This window comes from Tursiops truncatus, chromosome 11 (assembly GCF_011762595.2).
Source record: "Tursiops truncatus isolate mTurTru1 chromosome 11, mTurTru1.mat.Y, whole genome shotgun sequence".
NCBI classification, from domain to species: domain Eukaryota; kingdom Metazoa; phylum Chordata; class Mammalia; order Artiodactyla; family Delphinidae; genus Tursiops; species Tursiops truncatus.
In genome coordinates, this window is record NC_047044.1 from 82,039,584 (window position 1) to 82,059,507 (window position 19,924).

The window sequence follows — 19,924 nt, forward strand, 5'->3', positions numbered from 1 at the left end:
ATAATATCATGTCATTTGCTAATAGAGATAGTTTTACTTCTTCATTTCCAGTTTGGATGCCTTTTATTTCTTTTGCTTGCCTGATTGCCCTGGACAGTACTTCTAGTACAATGTTGAATAGGCAAGAGTGGACATCCTTCTTTTATGGAGATCTGACCTTAGGGGGAAAGCTTTCAGTTTTCCCCATTAAGTGTGACTTAAAAACAAAAAACACAAACAAATATAAAAAGAGTCTTACCCTTATGGAGTTTACAGTCTAATAGAGGAAACAGATAAGAATCAAGTATTTGCAAACTCTCTCCTTTTGGGCTTTTGTGGAGGTTTCATTACATATGCATGATTGATTAAATCATTGGCCATTGGAGATTGAACTCAATCTCCAGCCCCTACCACATACCCAGAGGTCTGAGGGGTGGGAATGAAAGTTCTAACCTGCTAATCACACAGATGGCTCCCCTGGCAACCAGCCCCCATCCTTAGGTGGGGTCCAAAAGCCACCTCATTAACATAACAAAAGACATATTGATCACTATCATAACTTAGGCAATTCCAAGGGTTTTGGGAGTCAGTTCTGATTATACTGCTGAGAAATGACCATATGGCTGGTGTTATGTACTAGGGGTAAATTAAAGGCCAAAGACAGCTTTCTCTTTGTCAAAACAGGAACTACTATTTTTTTGTCCCTAAAGCATCTGGTTTTAAAACATCTGAATTCATCTCCGATGGAGGAATCTCTTTTGCTGATGAAATATGAGGAGCAACTAGGCAGTACAGTTGGTTAGTCAGTTGTCAAGATTGGTAATGTAATCATAGTTATTTTATTTCTCTGACCCTCTGAACCTATTAGGACTAGGAAGGATCATTCTGAGACAAAGAAAATTTGAATACCTCTAAGTCACAAAATTTAGTAGAAAACAAAACTTGTCCCAAATTTATCACTCTTTTGATTAAATTCTATTATTCTAGGCATCTACTTGTAACATGGAAAATTGACAGATAGGAATAATTGATATTAAAAAGCGTTAAATCTAGGTTAGAAAATCTGTTGACTTTTATTTTCCCCTGACCTCTTTCCCTCTCTTGAAGGAGTGGTCTTCTATAATTTAATCCTGATTCAGGACCCTTCCACAGTTACTAAGATTTACTTTTAAGTCTTCAGATAATGCTACATTTATATACAGCATCTTTTTCAGCTCTGAATTTGGAGAAATTCCAAAGTCTATGTATATCTGTAGATTCCCAAGAGGTAAACCACAAAGCCAAAGGAGCTTAGTTCAAAGAATAAGGAGGGCAAGTAACCTGAGGCCTCTGTGCCAACAATATCCACTACTTTGGCCCAAACTTCTCAATTATAGGACCTAGGTTGGGGCAGGAAGAAGGAGCAAGGATCCTAAGAAATCTTTCAGAATTATGCAGATTTTTCTTTAGTTCATACTTGTTTTTGCTGAAGCTGACAATGAGATTATTCTTAATTATAGAATCTTTTAAGTAAGTGATTGTTGTGATTTTTTATAGGTTCCTGAGCAATATTGTCATTTGGAGACAGGCCTCCCTAAAGTAAATTATGTCTTTGTATGCAATCTACTGATGAACAGGTATGAAAATAACAGCTGATTTAAGTTAATTGTTAAATTGTAGAATAAGTTTGAAAGTAAACTTTGCACATCAATTTGACCATCTTCTGTTGATACAGATATATAGACTGGGCTATTTAGATCTGAATAAATTGTGAAGCAGACGGTACTTAAAGGTGAAGGGAAGAAACCACCAAGTTTTTTGGCCACTCTAGCATCCTTGTTAAGTCTTGAAAAACATAGAGCTAACATATAATCTCCTTTTCCTCAGTAAGGAAACATTTCATATTTGTTGGCTACGGGGCCCATGATGCCAGGGTTTTTATATCTTCACATGGACAAGGAGGGATAAAAGTAGGGTAGCCAAAGAGATCGGGGGAAATAAAAGTAAACACATTATCCAACCTAGATTTAATCCTTTTTAATATCAATTATTCCTATCTGTCAATTTTCCATGTTAGAAGTAGATGCCTAGGATAACAGAATTTAATCAAAAGAGTTTGCAACAATTTTTGTTTTCTACTAAACTTTGTGACTTAGAGGTATTCAACATTTCTTTGTCTCAGAATCACGCGTCCTAGTTCTAACAGGTTCAGAGGTCAGAGAAATAAAATAACTATGATTACATTACCAACCTTGACAGTTGACTTACCAACTGCACTACCTAGTTGCTCCTCATATTTCATCAGCAAAAGAGATGCCTCCATTGGAAATGAATTCAGATGTTTCAAAACCAAATTCTTTAGGGATAAAAAAAACATATAGTACTTCCTGTTTTGACAAAGAGAAAGCTGTCTTTGGCCTTTAACTTACCCCTAGTACATAACACAGCCAGATTATTTCTCAGCTGCATAATCAGAACTGGGTCAGTAACAGGCATGTTGTCCATCGTGATAGCTTATGAACAGCTTCTCTGGGATGCTACCAGGGAAACTGTACCTCATATGCCTTTTCTTGCTCTTTTTCTGGTTGGAGAGGTTGATATTCAAAACAGAAAATTTATCTACTAACTTAAATTAGTTCCAAGGAGACCAAAGTTCACTGTTCATGCCGGATTATATCCCATGTCCTTAAATACATGATCTCACTTAGTTCTTGTAACAACTTTGTAAAGGAGGTATCTATTTGCTGTTTCTGAAGAAGAGGAAATAGATCTCGGTTAAGTAGCTAACCAAAGTCACATAGTTTTTGAGAGACAGCTCTCAATTCAATTTGAGGTTTGTCTGATTCCAAAGGCCAGGCTTTTCCAACCTAGTTTCAAGAAGGAAAAGTCCCAAGGGTGCCCAAACCACTTGTTATAACTGGCCCCCGAACATATCAAATCCATAGTGTAGCTTCGATCATAAAAGAGGTTGATGATCATTTGGGTATAAATCAGGCAAACTTCACAGTTATTAAGATAAAAGTAATTTTTTTGATAAAAGTAATCTATTTTTCAACAAATTACTATAAAGACTGACTGTCTACATATTATTAATCTCACCAAGCATACAGGGCACATCTGTGGTATTATGCCAGTCCCTGGAGATATGAGGATAAATAAGATAGCCTATACCCTTTATCTCACAGCGTCATGATAGAGATAGACCTGAAATAATGGAGTTTCATTCAAGATGTTTACTAACTATACTGAAAAAGCACCAAGTAATCAGAATAGACACTGGCTATCTATAGCTAGTATGGCTGAAGTGCATACTTATTGCCTATCAGCTTTGCCTTTAATAATGTAATTGATACTCAAATAGAGAAATGTGGAGCATAGATGGAGAGGGATGGAAGGCAGGGATGAAGGTGGCCATGTACAACTACAAATGATCTGAACCTTGAAGGATAAGTGGGAGTTTCCATTGGACAAAAGAGGACAGGACATTTTAGGCAGAGGAAACAACTATAATAAACAAAGGCTGCATATGAGGTATCTAAAACAGTGAAATTTATAGAATCAGAGTGGAATAGTGGTTGCCAGGGCTGGGGAGAGGAGGATGGGGAGTTACTAATCAACAAGCATAAAGTTTCAGTTAAACAAAATGGGTGTGTTCTCAAGATCTGCTGTACAACATTGTACCTATAGTCAACAATTGTTGACTCTATTGTACACTTAATTTGTTAAGAGGGTAGATCTCATGTTAAGTGTTATCACAATAAAATAAAATCAAATATAAATAAATAAACAATCAAACAAACCAAGGATGGGCAGCACTGAAAAATATCTAGTAACCTGCTGTGGTTAGATTATGGAGCTTGTGGGGAGTAATGGCTAGAGATGATGGTGGAGAGTCATTTAGGCCAAATCATGAACTAAGCTAAGAATTTTTTACTTTCTTCCCTGGGCATCAGAGAACTCAAACAATTACATCTCTGCTTCAGACAGTTTTGGTGATATTGTAGAGAATATACTAGAGGGAGACCATTTAGAGGCTATTTCAACAGTTTAGGGGAAATAGGATGTAAGTCTATAATGGTATTGTTGCAAAGAGAAGGGGATGGAGACAAGAGACATTTTTGACTATCTGTAATGGCTGATTGAGTATACTGAGGTGGAGAAGAAACAATCAAGGAGTCCAAAGCACTTGGCTTGAGCAACGTTATTGATTTTACTTGAGATAGTACAGGCAGATGGAGATAATACCTCCAGTATGTTTGGAAAGTGAGCAAGATAATTATCTTGGTTCTGTACACAGCATGTCATGCGGAACACCCAGATGGTGAAATGAAATAGGCAATTGGAAATACAGATGACGGACAGTACCTGTTCTATACCATATGGATAGATATCCATATATATCCATATATATATGCATATGCATATTTTTTTAACTTAATAGATAACTCACAGCCTAAGGAGGAAACACTTTAAAACTAAGATATGTAGTTTTATGGTTTGAGTCAATTTATAAATCGCATATCATAATTTATAAATATCAAAAGTATTCAAAAACTAAGTTTGGCTTATTTGGATATCTCATTGAGCTAACAAGTCCAAGGTTAGATCTTGATTGCCTTACGAGTGAGTTTGATTAGCAAATATTCCTGAGACAAGTCTTTGAAAAGTCTTTTTACTATTTTGCTCTAGTGAATTTCAAGATTGCGTGTTGTCGTATAGTAACAGATGGCACATAAAACTCCAGTACTAAAAAAAAAAAAAAAAAAAAAAACTCCAGTACTGACTCAGCAAATGACAACCACGGGAATTGCTCAATATTGATGCATGGTCTGAATCAGCTCTAGTCCACTCCAATGGTAGTGAGTCTTCATTGGGGTATTAAACAGCTTCCTCCTTTACATGGTTTGGCATTAAACCAATTCACATATACATGTAATATGTTGTGTGATTAGTATTTCTAGTCATACGGAAAGCGTATTCTATTTGTACTTGGTTACCTGTCCTCACAAGGCTCCCCAAGGGAAAAAACTACGGAGCTGAGTAGTTTGTTTTTGGCACATTCTCACCTACCAGTGTCACTGCTTTCCCAACCTTTAGGCACCTAAGTCCTCAAACTTACTGTGCTTGCCCAAAGGCACCACTAAAGTATTTCACTCAAACCTGCCCTTTCCATGTGCCTGGACCACCTTTCCTCATCCTCTCTGGTGTCATTTAAACTCCCATTTAAGAAAACATCATGTTTTAGGGATTTAGGTTTATTCACAGTAGTATAAAAATGATCAGCTAATCGTCCCTGTGTGTGTGTGTGTGTGTGTGTGTGTGTGTGTGTGTGTGTGTGTGTACATGCACACATGTACACAGGTGTGGCCCATGATGTAAAATGTCTGCTTGCATAAGTGACCTGCTTCCTGTTGTGCTCTGTGAGATGAGGGAAGGAAGATAACTAAGCAGGTGGACAATCAGGCAGGTGAACAAAACAAGAAGCCTCTCAGCGGAGTGAAGTTGAGGCCCTAGTGGGTAGAAGGAGTCAGTCCATTGGGACTAGAGAATGGGTTTTCACCATCCCTTCCCAAACCCCAAATAGTCTCCCACCATGGGCTTTATAAAACAGGACAATGAGACCAGCACAGACCCTGAAATGCCCTACCCTCTCTGAATCTATTTTCTGAATGCAGGGGTACTTCCTAATGGGTCTCTGGAAGAGAAGCAGTTGGTCCTGGTCAAAATGTCAAAGAAAGAGAGGTTTGGTTTTACTTTCTATCTCCTTCACTGAGTTATTTGCAGACCTTCTCAATACTTAATGGAAACAATGTATTACATCAATTCTGCGATGATATTTTTTCACAATTTAACACCTCTGAAATTGAGATGCATCGTATGATCAATGGCAATCTATGACATTGGTGTTGCCTGGATTGAATTTCTTATATAAACATTTATTTCCAACAGTTACCTAGGGCCACTACCAACCTGAGACCACTTTAAATTTAATTATCTTCCTGAGTTCTTTTTACAGTACATTGGTGGTGTGAATGCAGACCTCATACCTATGTGAGTAATGGCTGTGGTTCAAAATATCAGGGGAGTGTTTTCTTTTCTCTCTTACCAGGCTAAGGTTGAAAAATTCAAGTTGTCCCTTGGGGATCCCAGCTTTATGCCAGGGTCTTTTATTAGATTCGCTATCTTGGATTTTTTTCTTGGTGGTAGATAAAATAATGGTATATATTATAGCCAAAAGAATTGAAGAAATTTGATATTGGAATTGAAAAGGTTCACCAGGGACAAACATTCTTCCCAGTTTCTGACCTATGAACAGCAACACTGCCTTCTTCAGATCTTCACTTGTCTTTCAAAGTCTGCCAACACCTCCCAGAAAGAACCGGGTAATCACCCTCCGGATGAATGATTCACTGTGCAATTTGCAGGTAGAATGGGATTTGTTAATTTGTAATTTCATCAAGATGTAATTTGTGAGTAAAGATGGTGATAAAGCTATAATTACCACTGTGGTGAATCCGTTCATTGCTTTTGCAGATACTTATAAGGTATCTATTCTGTCCACTGGAGAAGGAGCAAAGATGCCCAAGAAATGGCCCCTGACCTCGGGGAGCTTAGAGTCTATTATGATTGGATAAGGCATGTGCTAAACAACTGTAATGTAATGTAATGTATGTAATGTAATGTAATGTAATGTAGAATGTGATAATACCATGGGAAAGAAATGGAAAACCTGTCCCATGGATATTCAGGAGAGAAAGAAATCATTTTTAGTTTGGGAGAATGAAAAAATACTTTATGGAAGATATGGGTAATAAATATTAAGAATAAAAATAATAATGACCATTTATTATTTTATTAAAAATAATAACCATTTAAAATGCTTTACTTACATTATTTCATGTAGTCCTCTATGAAATAGATGTTAATTCCATTTTACGGCTGAGAAAACTAGTTTTGAAGACTGAATAGGTTTTTAGAGGCAAAAGCAGTGTTGGGAAGGGTGATACTTATCAGTGGGAATAGTCAGAACAAAGGCATGGATGTGGGAAAGCCAGGGGCACATACAAAGATACTACATAGATCAATTTGATTGGAGCATCAGATGAGTAAAGGCAAGTGATACGAGAGATAAAACTGAGTATTTTGTTTTAGCTGGGTAATGGAGGAATCGATGAGAGTTGTCATGGAGATAGAATAAAATAAACTGATAGATGATTTATTGAATTCTAACAAAGGAGGAATATTTGTCAAAGATGAGGAAGTGATCCAGAGATTGAGTGTCTGGGTGAAAGTAATACTAGAAGAAATAGTGAGCACAAGAGAATATGGGACATCAAGGTCCTGTCCCAATGAGTTCAATTATAAATGTCCTAATACTGTCTGTGCCAATAGAGTAAGAGCTTAGGGGGGAGGGCTAAGCAAGGTGTGGGATGTAATCAGTGGTGGTAGGGTTTATAAAGTCCTGAACATCAAGGCTAATGTCCATGGAAGGATAATCTTAACCAGAGTGCTTCAAACTCAAATCCGGTTCAGGGAGGTACCATGATGGACCAAAAGTGATCCTCATAGCATGGACCTTGGTGACTCATGAAGTAGGAGAAGACTGACTCTCATCAGGGAAGACTTTCAGTGCCCAACGAGAGAAGCTGAGAGCAAAACTGAGCCACAAGGAAAAGGACTCATTTATGCTAAAAGGGTTGATGAAAGCCACTTCTGCCCCGCTTCTAGTTACCAATCTCCTAGTGTACAAGGTTGACCTTTAACGAGGATACTCTGCATTCTAACATCTGGTAAACTGGCATAAAAATTGGACATCAGAGACCTAAGCAGAAGGACCAGCCAAAAAGCCTCTGGCTGGGGCTTGTGGTCTTTCAATGAAAGACTGAAATGTTATGCTCTCCACCTATTTATGGATCTGTTAATTTCAAAGCACCCTGACCTCAGGCAGGAGGAAGTCAAGAATTACATTATTTCTAGACCTTGTTTGTTCACAGGGAAGGTAGCTGGTATCTCCTGCCAGCCTGAGTTCTCATTAATTCTAGGACTGGGTTGAGCTCTATTTCCATCCGGGAGGTCCTTAACAATTAGGGACAACTGAGTAGGGTTGGAAAAATCTGAAACTTGCAGCAGGCAGTTGACATTGCTGGATTAGTTTAAGAGGAGAGCATAAACTAGAGATTTTAGAGTCATAAAGATACAATGGTTGCAGGTATATAAAAAAAAAAAAGGTGAAATTGTTGAAGGAAATAGGAAAGGGAAAAAGCAAAGAGAGGGAGGGCCAAAGACTGACATAAGGTGATCCTCTGAACTTGGAGAAAAAGAGGAGGAAGGGGAGTTGGACAAGAATTTGGAGGAAAAGAGGCCAAGAGAGAATGACATCATATAGAAACAGAGCAGGATTAAAGCCGCTAGATGGGTCTACTAGGAGGTCATTGTGATCCCTAAGAGCAGGCATGATTTATCCATGAAGGAACAAATCATATCACAGTGGATTTAACGTGAGTAAGCAGTAAGGAAATGAAAGCAATATAGCTTTTTCCCCCAAGAGATATTTGGCTGTGGAAGGAAAGAGGGAGGGAGGGAGGGAAGGAGAAATATGCTAGCATAGTAGCTCAGAGTTGAGAGAAGTTTTTCTTTTTGATTTTCAAATCTTTGAAATTTTGTCTTTGAAAATAATTTTCTCAAATTTTCATTGTCTTCCTGCTTCTATTTCATGCCATGGGATTAGATTCATAGGGTCCTGGATTCAGTCCCTGCTGCCATGTACTAGCTTTACCTTTTCCATTAAGCACAAGCTGTATGATTTTGACAAGTTACTTAATAATACATGTTTCATGTGCAGATGAACCGTTTCACTTTGTTTACTTTGTGATCCTTCTTCCCAGGAGAAGATCTGAATAAATCAGTTGTCATCATTCAGTACAGAACAATACTTCTTTGGTGGGCCAAATGGCCCACCAAAACCTTCTCAGAGGCGCTAAAATATGTGTACAAGGTTTTTACAAGAAAAACGATGATGAATCTAGAATAGTAACACCACCTTATACGTGTATTATTCTTTATACATTTACAAAGACCTTTCACAGGTATTTTCTTATTAAATTTGCATAACACACTGTGAAAGAAGGAGGAGAAGAGTGAAGTAGCCATAAAAAAGCTAGATAATGAGGCCAAATAAAAATTTCCAAGTAACAAAATAAATTTGAATCTCATCTTAAATTTGTCATAGAACATACAGGCTATAGGACCAGCTCTTTTGTCTAAGCACAATACTAAAGAGAATATTTCTTTTATTGACTGACGACACCAATATAGCAAATAGATGAACGAAAAGGCATAGAAATATTTTATTTAAACAATATGAGGATAAGGATTTAGTAAGGGCTGCCCAGGTACTTTGGACTAATTCTCCTACTGAAAACAAATAGAAAAGCTGAGAGAATGTAACAGAACTAAAGACACCAGAAAACTATCAAGTCAGTCAAGCATCATGATTCCAAGACCCAGAAGAATGAAAAGACCCAGAAAGATAACCCATCTTTACAGCCATATTTGCCCTAAATTTGTCAGGTTATTTAGGAAGAATTGGTTGAGAAAATGAACAGAGATTTTACAGATTTATGGATATGGCGGACAAAAGTTGAAGTTCAAGGTCCAACAAAGAGTAGAAGCACTGGTAACACCTCCCTCCAGACTTCTGGTTGGAACCTTGAAAGTCAAACCGTTGGAACCTTAAAAGTCAAACCCTAGGAGTAAGAATAAACCAGACATAGATTGGCCTTCACAGAAACTGAAACCCAGCTTCAAATTATCTTAACCCCTGACTGAACTGATTTAGTTAATATGGACTTTCTAGTTTCCCTAGCTGCCTAATAGATACTCTCTAAAGGAATGTATCACTTTAGGCCTAAATTACATCTATAATTTTTTCATAAACTATGTTTGTTACTCAATGAAAAATACTCAAGGGCTTCCGTGGTAGCACAGTGGTTAAGAATCCGTCTGCCAATGCAGGGAACACGGGTTCGAGCCCTAGTCCGGGAAGATCCCACATGCCGCGGAGCAAGTAAGCCCACAAGCCACAACTACTGAGCCCGTGTGCCACAACTACTGAAGCCCACCTGCCTAGAGCCCGTGCTCCACAACAAGAGAAGCCACTGCAATGAGAAGACCACGCACCACAACGAAGAGTAGACCCCTCTTGCCGCAGCTAGGAAAAGCCTGCGTGCAGCAACGAAGACCCAGTGCAGCCAAAAATAAATAAATAAAATAAATAAATTTATTTAAAAAAATAAGAATACTCAAAAATATGAGGAAACAAGACAGGTGCCTGAACACAGCCAGAAATAATAGATATAAGGAACTTATACTACTCAATAGCAAAAATATATATATAAAATAATCTGGTAAAAAAAATGGGCAAAGGACCTGAATAAACATTTTCCCAAAGAAGACATACAGATGGCCAATAGGTACATGAAGAGGTGCTCAACATCACTAATTATCAGACAAATGCAAATCAAAATCACAATGAGATGTCACCTCACACCGGCTAGGATGACTTTCATCAAAAAGACAAGCAATAACAAGTGTTGGTGAAGATGTAGGGAAAAGGGAATCCTTGTGCACTTCTGGTAGAAATGTAAAATACAGACAAAATTTGCAAAAAAATGATGAATTTTCATATACTTCTCTCTGTAATTTTTATTATCAGTAGGGAAAATTGGTAAGGCTAAAAATAATTTGAACAACACAATTATTGCAATTAGTCTAATTGAGACATATAAAACACTGTACTCAGCAAATTCAAAGTATGCACTCTTTTCAAAAATACAGAAACATTTTTACAAAAATGGACCGTATGCTTGCCATGAGGTAAACTCAACAAAATTTCAAAGAGCTTAAATTATTCAGAGTATGTACTCTGAGCACAGAGGAATTTAGTTAAAAATCACTAACAAAAAAATAACCTGAAAATCTTCATATGTTTGGAAATTAAGCAATAGCTATCTAAAAGATTATGTAAATTTTAAAAATATATTTAAACAAATGTTAATTAAAATACTACATAGTAAAATTTATGAAATAAAGCTAAAGCCATGCTTAGTGGGAAATGCCATTAAGCCTTAACTGCCTATATTAGAAAATAAAAATAGGCTGTAATTATCTAAATAGCCATCTCAAGTATTCACAAAAATAATAGCAAACTGAACCCAAAGAAAGTTTTAGAACGTATAATAAAAAGGATCCAAAGCCAGTGCTTGGTTCTTTAAAAAGACTGATTAAATTAACAAAGAGGAAAATATATAGAAGAGGCAAATAACCAATATCAGTAATGAAAAGGGAGAAAACATCACAGATTCCTTTTGAAAAAATTTTGGTAAAAACACAGCCTACCAGAAATCAACAAAGAAGAAACAGAAAATATAATCAGTCCTAAAACTGTAATTGAATTTTTCAAACTAAAATTGAATTTTAAAACTGCCCAGAAAGTAAAGTCCAGAACCAGAATGTTTCACCAGTAAATTCTGCCCCAGATATAAAGAAGTAATAACGCCAATCTTGCACAATTTCTTTCAGATAATGGAAAAAGAGAAAACACTTACCAACTTGTTTTATGAAACCAGCATGATCTTTCATTCTTTCTTTTTTTTAATTTTTTACGAGGTAATGGCTATAATTCCCTGTGCTGTTCAATATATTTTTGTTGCTTATCTATTTTATACATAGCAGTTTTTAATCTCTATATCCCATCCCCCTAACTTGCCCCTTCCTCTTCCCTCTCCCCACCGGTAACCACTAGTTTTTTTCCTGTATCTGTGAGTCTGTTTTCTGTTTTACTACATACATTCCTTTGTATTATTTTTTAGATTCCACATATAAGTAATATCATACTCTATTTGTCTTTCTCTCTCTTTTTTCACTAAGCACAATATTCTCCACATCCATGCATATTGCTGCAAATGACAGAATTTCATTTTTTTATGGCTGAGTAATATTCTATTGTGTATATATACCACATCTTCTTTATCTATTCATCTGTTCCTGTACACTTGAGTTACTTCCATATCTTGGCTATTGTAAATAGTGCTGCTATGAACATTGGGGTGCATATATCCTTACAAATCAATATTTTCATTTTTTTCCAGATATGTACCCAGGAGTGGAATTGCTGGATCATATGGTAGTTCTATTTTTAGTTTTTTGACCATAACGTTTTCCACAGTGGCTGCACCAATTTACATTCCCACCAACAGTGTACAAGTGTTCCCTTTTCTCCACATCCTTCCCAACATTTCTTATCTGTAGACATTTTGATGATAACCATTCTGACAGGTGTGAGGCAATAGCTCATTGTTGATTTGATTTGCATTTCTCTAATAATTAGCAATGTTGAACATCTTTTCACGGGACTGTTAGCCATCTCTATGTGTTCTTTGGGAAAATATCTATTCAGGTCTTCTGCCCATCCCTTATTGTGTTATTTGTTTTTTTGATATTGAATTGTATGAGCTGTTTATATATTTTGGATATAAACACCTTGTTGGTTGTCATCTGTGGATATTTTCTCCCATTCTGTAGGTTGTATTTTCATTTTGTTGATGGCTTCCTTTGCTGTGCAAAAGCTTTTAAGTTTAATTAGGTTCCATTTATTTATTTTTGCTTTTATTTCAGAGCCCAGCATAATCTTCATACCCAAACCTGACAAGAATATTACCAGAAAGCAAGATTAGAGATAATCCATTCTTTCCAAATTGATCTGTAGATTCAGTGCAATCCCAAACAAAATATAAGCTGGTATTTTTTTTTAATTGACAAGATGATTCTAAAAATTCACATGGAAATCAAAGAACCTAGAAGTCATGATAGTATTGAACAAATTTTTTGAAAGACCTATATACTATACTATAAAATTACCCTAATTATGACAGTACAGTAATGGCACAAGGATAGACAAATAAATTAATAGAACATAATAGAGACCCAAACACATATGGCCACATGATTTACAACTGAGGTACTATTGTCTTTCAATGGGAGGAATGCTGTCTTCTCAGTAAAGAGTGCAGGGTCTACTGGATAACTCTGTGAATAAAAGAACTAAACCTTGAATCCTTCTGCGTATTATGCACAATAATTAATTTAAGGTGGTTCATAAATATTAAAGGTACAAAAGTAAAACTTCCAGGAGAAAAAATAGTCTAATATTTCCATGGCCTCAATTTAAATAAATATTTCTTACATAGGACACAAAGTCATTAAGAGAAAAGATTGATAAATTGGACTTCATTAAAATCAAGAATCTCTAGTCATAAAATGCACCTTTCAGAGAGTAAAAAGACAAATTACAATTTGAGAGAATATATTTGTAATACATAAATCCAGCAAAGAACTTTGATCTGGATTAAATAAATAACTCTTATAAATCCAAAAACAAAAGGAAAAGAAAAACATACACACACATTCTTACATACAAACAGAAGCAAGAAACTCCTGAAATATCCAGTAATTAATATAATTATTGAGCCATTAGGAACAAGTAAATGGCTAGATAATGCATACTGAGAATATATTCTACTCCTTGGCCTGGTTCACAGCCCTCCCTGATCTGGTCTCCCCTATCTATCTGACTCTACCTAGGACTGCACACCCAGGCCATCTCTCTGCCTCAGCCATTAATATGCCTACCCCATGTCTACCCCTGGATTTTGATGCTCGCCAGAAAAGTACATTCAACACTGTCTAGTCACAACAGACAATTAATATGTATTTGTTGAGTGAACACATGCATGAAAATATAAGATAATAAATGCCTTCCTTCCTGTTCTCTGCTTTTCCAAATCCTATCTATCCTTTGAGGTCCACACATATCTCATCTCTTCTGTGAAGTCTTTTCTAACCACAACAGCAAAAGTACTAATTCTTCCCTGAGTTCTTCTAGTTCTTAACAGAACTATCCTTTGATTTTTATCACATTCTGTCATGCATTATTTTTTCATATTCACAGATACTACTGCCCCATCAAAAGAATAAATTTCAGAAGAGCAAGGAACATGGCTGTCACCTATTTATATCATTATAGACTGTTTGTCCAATAGTCTTTTTTTTTTTTTTTGCGGTACGCAGGCCTCTCATTGCTGTGGCCTCTCGTTGCGGAGCACAGGCTCCGGACGCGCAGGCTCAGCGGCCACGGCTCACGGGCCCAGCCGCTGCGCGGCATGTGGGATCTTGTCGGACCGGGGCACGAACCTGCGTCCCTTGCATCGGCAGACGGACTCTCAACCACTGCGCCACCAGGGAAGCCCTGTCCAATAGTCTTTTAAACAGTGGTGCTCTGTATTTTTCAGAGAATGATGGAGTATAATGATGAAGAATACAATCTCTAAAGTCAGACAGACCAGAACTCTGGCCCTGGTTCTGCCACTTCATAGCTGTGTGACTCTGGGCAATTATCTGACTGCTATAAGTGTCAGTTTCATCATCTGTGAAAGACGGATAATTACACATCCTTAAAAGGATGAAATGAAATAATATACATAGAGTACTTAACACAAATAGGAAATGTATGTTAAATGATAGCTAGTAGTAGTAGTATTCACTATTGATTATGGCTCTGAATTGTAAAAGCATTTACTCAGAAAATAAGGGAGAAACAAACATGAACACAGAACAATAACAACAAAACTAAGGATAATAGAACAGCCAATGAAAATCTCCAGTGTATAAAAATGTCCAGCTTGTCTTTCTTCTCCTACAAACTAATCTACATGTGGCCAAAGGTCAGAGAGTTCCATTCCCTCACACTGCATGAATTTTCTCATTCCATCTCAGATGTCTGGTTTCTCACCTCTTTCTAACAGGCAGGGTCTCAAACAAATGACACAGGATAATTTCAGGCACAGTATTATCCACGCTGATCATTTATTTTCTGTTCCTAGTGAAGGTTAGAGGTGTCCTTTTCTTGCAAAAGTCATAACGTGAACCTCGGGGTCCTTAATATCCTTAGGAGCCTCTCAATTTCTTCTGTTCTCTCATTTGCACATGAGGAGAAAAGCTGCTAGCCAACTTAAATTTAATTTACCAGTTTAAATTTGCTTGTACTTCAAACTGTCGGGAGAATAATGAAAGCAGCTTCATTTATGTAGACAGAACTATCAGGGGGGTTCTCAAGAGTAACGAATCCGCCCTTAGTGAACTGTACCCCTCATGGCCACCTATTGCCATCATCAGTCATGAATAATGCTGGCAGTAGCTACAACTGATCAAATCTGTTACGTGTGCCCTAACCAGGGAAGAAGGGTTGAGGCAGGGTTGAGGCCCCTCCTCGCCTGGGTGTGCTTCCACAGTGAGCTGGGCCAGGCTCCATTCAGTCGTATATTTGTGCCTGATGCCATGGGTAGGGCTCACATTCAGGCTTCTAATAACTCTCTTTCACACTCCTTTAATCCACTGCTGCTCGTACTTGTTCCCACGGGGCACTAGTGTTCCATAAGCTGTAGAGAGGGAGCGTTCGACTGTAATATGGAGTAATGATCGCCTTTACCCTGTGTGCAAAAGAAAAAAAGTTAATGGATCGCATGTTCTCAATTGAAATTGTTCTCCAATCCTTTTCTACAAGTCTTTGGCTCCAGACACCACTTTCCTGCTTAAGGTTGCCAGTCGATGAGAGAAGAAACTGAAACTGCAAATTCATATCCACAGGAAAACTCAAAACCAATCGTTTATTCTTGGCTCAGCAGTTTGTTGGGTGTTTTATTTTGTTTTAAAACGTGTGAGCCGGTGGTTATGCGTTTACATGGTATCCAAATAATATGAAGTGCATTTCTTGTTGCTAGTAAAAATATATAAAAACGGTGTGTAGATGAAGTAAAAAATATATTGAATATATTGTATTTTTTAAAGTATTTTACAGGAAAATGGTGTTCTGTATGTTCTGGATCTCTGCCTTTCTGAAAAAGTCTGAGATGCCCTGTCTTAGAATAAGTATTTTATTCCTCTAAAGAACATGTGTAGAAATGATTCGTGGATAAAGGCTGAGCCTCAGTACATGTACCCTGTGTGTGAAGTAACCATGCAGTTATTTATGAACCATTGCTAAAACTGGTACATATGTCCGAGGATTCAAACCACTGTTTGATGTTTAGTATCACGTATGCAGACATTCTTAGTGCTGTTTGGCAATAGAATTTTGTGATTGGGAAGAGCCATGAAGGTATTTGAGCAAGCTATCTGAAACTCGAACCTCCCAATAAGTGGTCCTTTATCCTCTCTGTGAACACGTCCTGTAGGACCTTCACATGACCCTGACGTCAAGGTGAAATAATAGCATCTCTGTTCAAGGCTGTGTTATTTACACGTGGTTCTGTGTGAAGGAAATGAAGAAATACAGTATATTTTTAGACTAGTAAGATGCTTCACAATAGGAATTTATACTATAATATGGGTGCAAATGTGAAACTGTATTCCTATATATACAAACTCTTTGAATCTTAGTGGAACATGTCATGTTTTAAATTGTAATCTTCAACTGCATATTACTCAGTTTGCAAATTTCCACCCATGGCCTGAGAGAGGAAGAAAATTCTCTTTATATATACAACCTTCATTCACACAAGACATTTTATTTATATTACTGATTTAATAAAAAAAATCCCCTACTGTGCAAATGTTCTCCATATGTGGAGACAGAGGTCCAGGATGCATAAAGCCAGTTCTTTGTGTTTTTCAACTTTTAAAAAATTATGGACATAAAATATTTTGGGGTTTTTTTGATTACTGAATATGTTGGTATTTTGCCACTTTTAATTTTTTCTTAATCAAGGTAAAAGCTCATAATATAAAACTCAGTTTTCATCATCTTATTTTGCCCTATATCTACTCTTATGGGGCTTCAATTTCTCATGCAAAATTCTGGTGTGTTCCCAATAGAGGATAAGGCCAAAGAGAAATGACACAGAGTCCGGAAGTTGGGAGAGAGTGATCTGAGACCAGTGCGAAGAGAAAGAAAGAGACAAAGCTGGTTCGGGAGTAGGTAAATGGTTAGGCAGTTACCGTGGAAGGAGCTAGGAAGACATTGGACAGGAATTACAGCAGAGAAACAGGGAATATAGTGAAGGGGATTTTTTTTTTTTCTTTCGGTATGCGGGCCTCTCACTGTTGTAGCCTCTCCCGTTGCGGAGCACAGGCTCCGGACGCGCAGGCTCATTGGCCATGGCTCACGGGCCCAGCCGCTCCGCGGCATGTGGGATCTTCCCGGACCGGAGCACGAACCCGTGTGCCCTGCATCGGCAGGCGGACTCTCAACCACTGCGGCACCAGGGAAGCCTCTTTTTTTTGCGGTACGCGGGCCTGTCACTGTTGTGGCCTCTCCTGTTGCGGAGCACAGGCTCCGGACGCGCAGGCTCAGCGGCCATGGCTCACGGGCCCAGCCGCTCCGCGGCATGTGGGATCCTCCCTGACCCGGGCATGAGCCTGTGACCCCTGCATCAGCAGGCGGGCTCTCAACCACTGCACCAGCAGGGAAGCCCCCTTTTTTTTGCGGTACGCGGACCTCTCACTGTTGTGGCCTCTCCCGTTGCGGAGCACAGGCTCCGGACGCACAGGCTCAGCGGCCATGGCTCACGGGCCCAGCCGCTCCGCAGCATGTGGGATCCTCCCTGACCGGGGCATGAACCTATGTCCCCTGCATCGGCAGGCGGGCTCTCAACCACTGCGCCACCAGGGAAGCCCGTGAAGGGGATTTTGTAACAAATGGATGTGAGACCAAATCCCGGCTCTGCCATCTATTGACCATATAACCTTGGAAGAGGTATTCATCTCTCTGAACTTCCACTTCCTCATTTGGGAAAATGGGGAGACTCCCATCTTCCAGAGCTGAGGTGAAAGAACCTGTGTGAAGGCTACTGAACCTCATAAACAGTAAGTGTTTCTGCTTTTCTGCTTTCAGCTCTATCTTGACTCTGTCCTTCCTGAATTAGAGACAGCCATGAAGATGATGCTATCAATGTGTGGAGTCTACACATTCCCAAATGATCCTCCGTTGTTTTTTTTAAAGAAGATGTTGGGGGTAGGAGTTTATTAACTAATTTATTTATTTTTGCTGTGTGGGGTCTTCGTTTCTGTGCGAGGGCTTTCTCTAGTTGTGGCAAGCGGGGGCCACCCCTCATCGCGGTGCGCGGGCCTCTCACTGTCGTGGCCTCTCTTGTTGCGGAGCACAGGCTCCAGACGCGCAGGCTCAGTAGTTGTGGCTCTCGGGCGTACTTGCTCCGCGGCATGTGGGATCCTCCCAGACCAGGGCTCGAACCCGTGTCCCCTGCATCAGCAGGCAGATTCTCAACCACTGCGCCACCAGGGAAGCCCTGATCCTCCCTTTTTACAACAGAGAATTTCAAACATTTATAGAAAAAATAAACAAACCCCCAGTACCCATTACCTAGCTTCAACTATTACAAGTCACTTCCATCATTTTCATCCACAACTCCATCCACTCCCTACCCTCTGTATTATTTTGAAGCAAATCTAGACATCATATCATTTTATCTCTAAATGTGTCAGTATGTATTTCTAAACAACAAGGAATCTTGTTTAAAAAATACAATCATAATACCATAATACACCATAAATATTTAACATTTATTCCTAATATCATTAAATACCCAGAGTACTTAAATTTCCAATGTCACGCACTTTTTACAGTTTGCTTGAATTAGGTTATAAATTATATCCACAAATGACAAAGGGTGTCTTTTAAATCTCTTGATCTATTAGCTAACGTGCTTTTCTGTTCTCTGTATTTTATGTAAGTTAGAGGATTCATCAGATTCAGGTTGATTTTGTTATTGTTGCTACGGTTATTACCTATAACAGCCACATGAATACACCAAGTGGTATTGCCATTGATGATGTAATTTTTCCAAACTGATGAAAAATTATTGGAAAAGGTCTGAACAAACCAATCTATAACCTTCCCTCAATGTAAGTAATTGTGTACAAAATAATTAAAAGTGTACAAAAATATTTTGCATTTATATGTAATATGGAGCTAGGCTTTAGGCTCAAATAATTATAAACTATTTTTCATCTACATGAATGTCTGGCAAGTCATGTGGTATGTGGGAAAATTCTTTGCCAAGTAGGATTATCTGCCACATTTCAGAAAATCTAGCATTTCTGGATCCTGTCTGCTAAATGCCAGTTAGCACCCCACCAAATCTTTATGACTACTATTAATGTCCCTTCATATTTACAAAATTCCCGCTATGATTCACTTCAACTCCTTTTGAAAACCACTGGCTTAGTTTGAGAAGCAGTAAAAGAGGAAATTGATTTTAATTGCATATATGCTCTAATTTGGAGAAGGGAAATAAGGAAAATATCCTGTGTGGGAAATAACTATTGAAACGTTCACAATTTCAAAGCTTTTCAAAGTTTTTCTCAGTTGACAGAATTTTGTTTCTCCAAACTATGCTGGAAAATGTGGATAGGTGCTCTGATAAAACAAATGAGGTCATAATGACATCATGCTAACATATGTGGTTCAAGTACAGAAATTTTTACAGCTAGGAAACCATCCAGACAGGTAGATTTAGGGAAACTGGGACAGTGGCACGAAATAATAAATCCATTTTTAATTCTTTTCTAAACATAAGTGTAAATTTATAAATCTCTTTATGCTGTATTTATGCAATTGGCCTATAATGCTGATAAGGAATTTCTCTTTATCTCTGAGATGCAGAAAATAGTCAAATGTTTACTCTCCTCTCGTTTACTTGCCTCATTATGTGATATACTTCTTGCCTTTTTCTTTTATTAAAAGAGTTACTTTCTTCATTGTCCTTTGTATTTAAATACTGTTCATCATTCCAAGATGGAAGCCATTTTCCTTTTTTTTTAAGATATACATCTATATATTTTATGTTTTTTTTTAACATCTTTGTTGGAGTATAATTGCTTTACAATGGTGTGT

The 19,924-nt window shown here is 37.9% G+C and overlaps 1 protein-coding gene and 1 long non-coding RNA gene across 8 annotated transcripts in view; one reads left to right on the forward strand and one right to left on the reverse strand.

The window, feature by feature from the left end:
• LMNTD1 (lamin tail domain containing 1) overlaps positions 1–19,924 on the forward strand; it is a 434,715-nt gene that overhangs the window by 356,579 nt on the left and 58,212 nt on the right. For 2 of the 6 annotated variants that reach the window (XM_033866988.2, XM_073788953.1), the window contains exon 1: positions 16,853–17,877. The exons of 1 other annotated variant lie outside the window; for it this stretch is intronic. Coding sequence is in view for 2 of the 5 variants with exons in the window: in XM_073788952.1 (XP_073645053.1) it covers positions 1,575–1,595; positions 17,906–18,025 (141 nt within the window). In the remaining 3 variants the exon portion in view is untranslated. Of the gene's footprint in view, positions 1–1,515; positions 1,596–16,852; positions 17,878–17,905; positions 18,026–18,798; positions 18,934–19,924 lie in introns of those variants that run through there. 3 more of the 6 variants (XM_073788952.1, XM_073788949.1, XM_073788951.1) reach the window with 3 other exon arrangements.
• Positions 1–19,924, reverse strand: part of LOC109550189 (uncharacterized) — a 169,453-nt gene that overhangs the window by 3,405 nt on the left and 146,124 nt on the right. Inside the window, exon 3 of one of the 2 annotated variants that reach the window (XR_012324495.1) lies at positions 11,764–15,503. The exons of the other annotated variant lie outside the window; for it this stretch is intronic. This is a non-coding gene — a long non-coding RNA (uncharacterized lncRNA). Of the gene's footprint in view, positions 1–11,763; positions 15,504–19,924 lie in introns of those variants that run through there. 2 annotated transcript variants of the gene reach the window in all.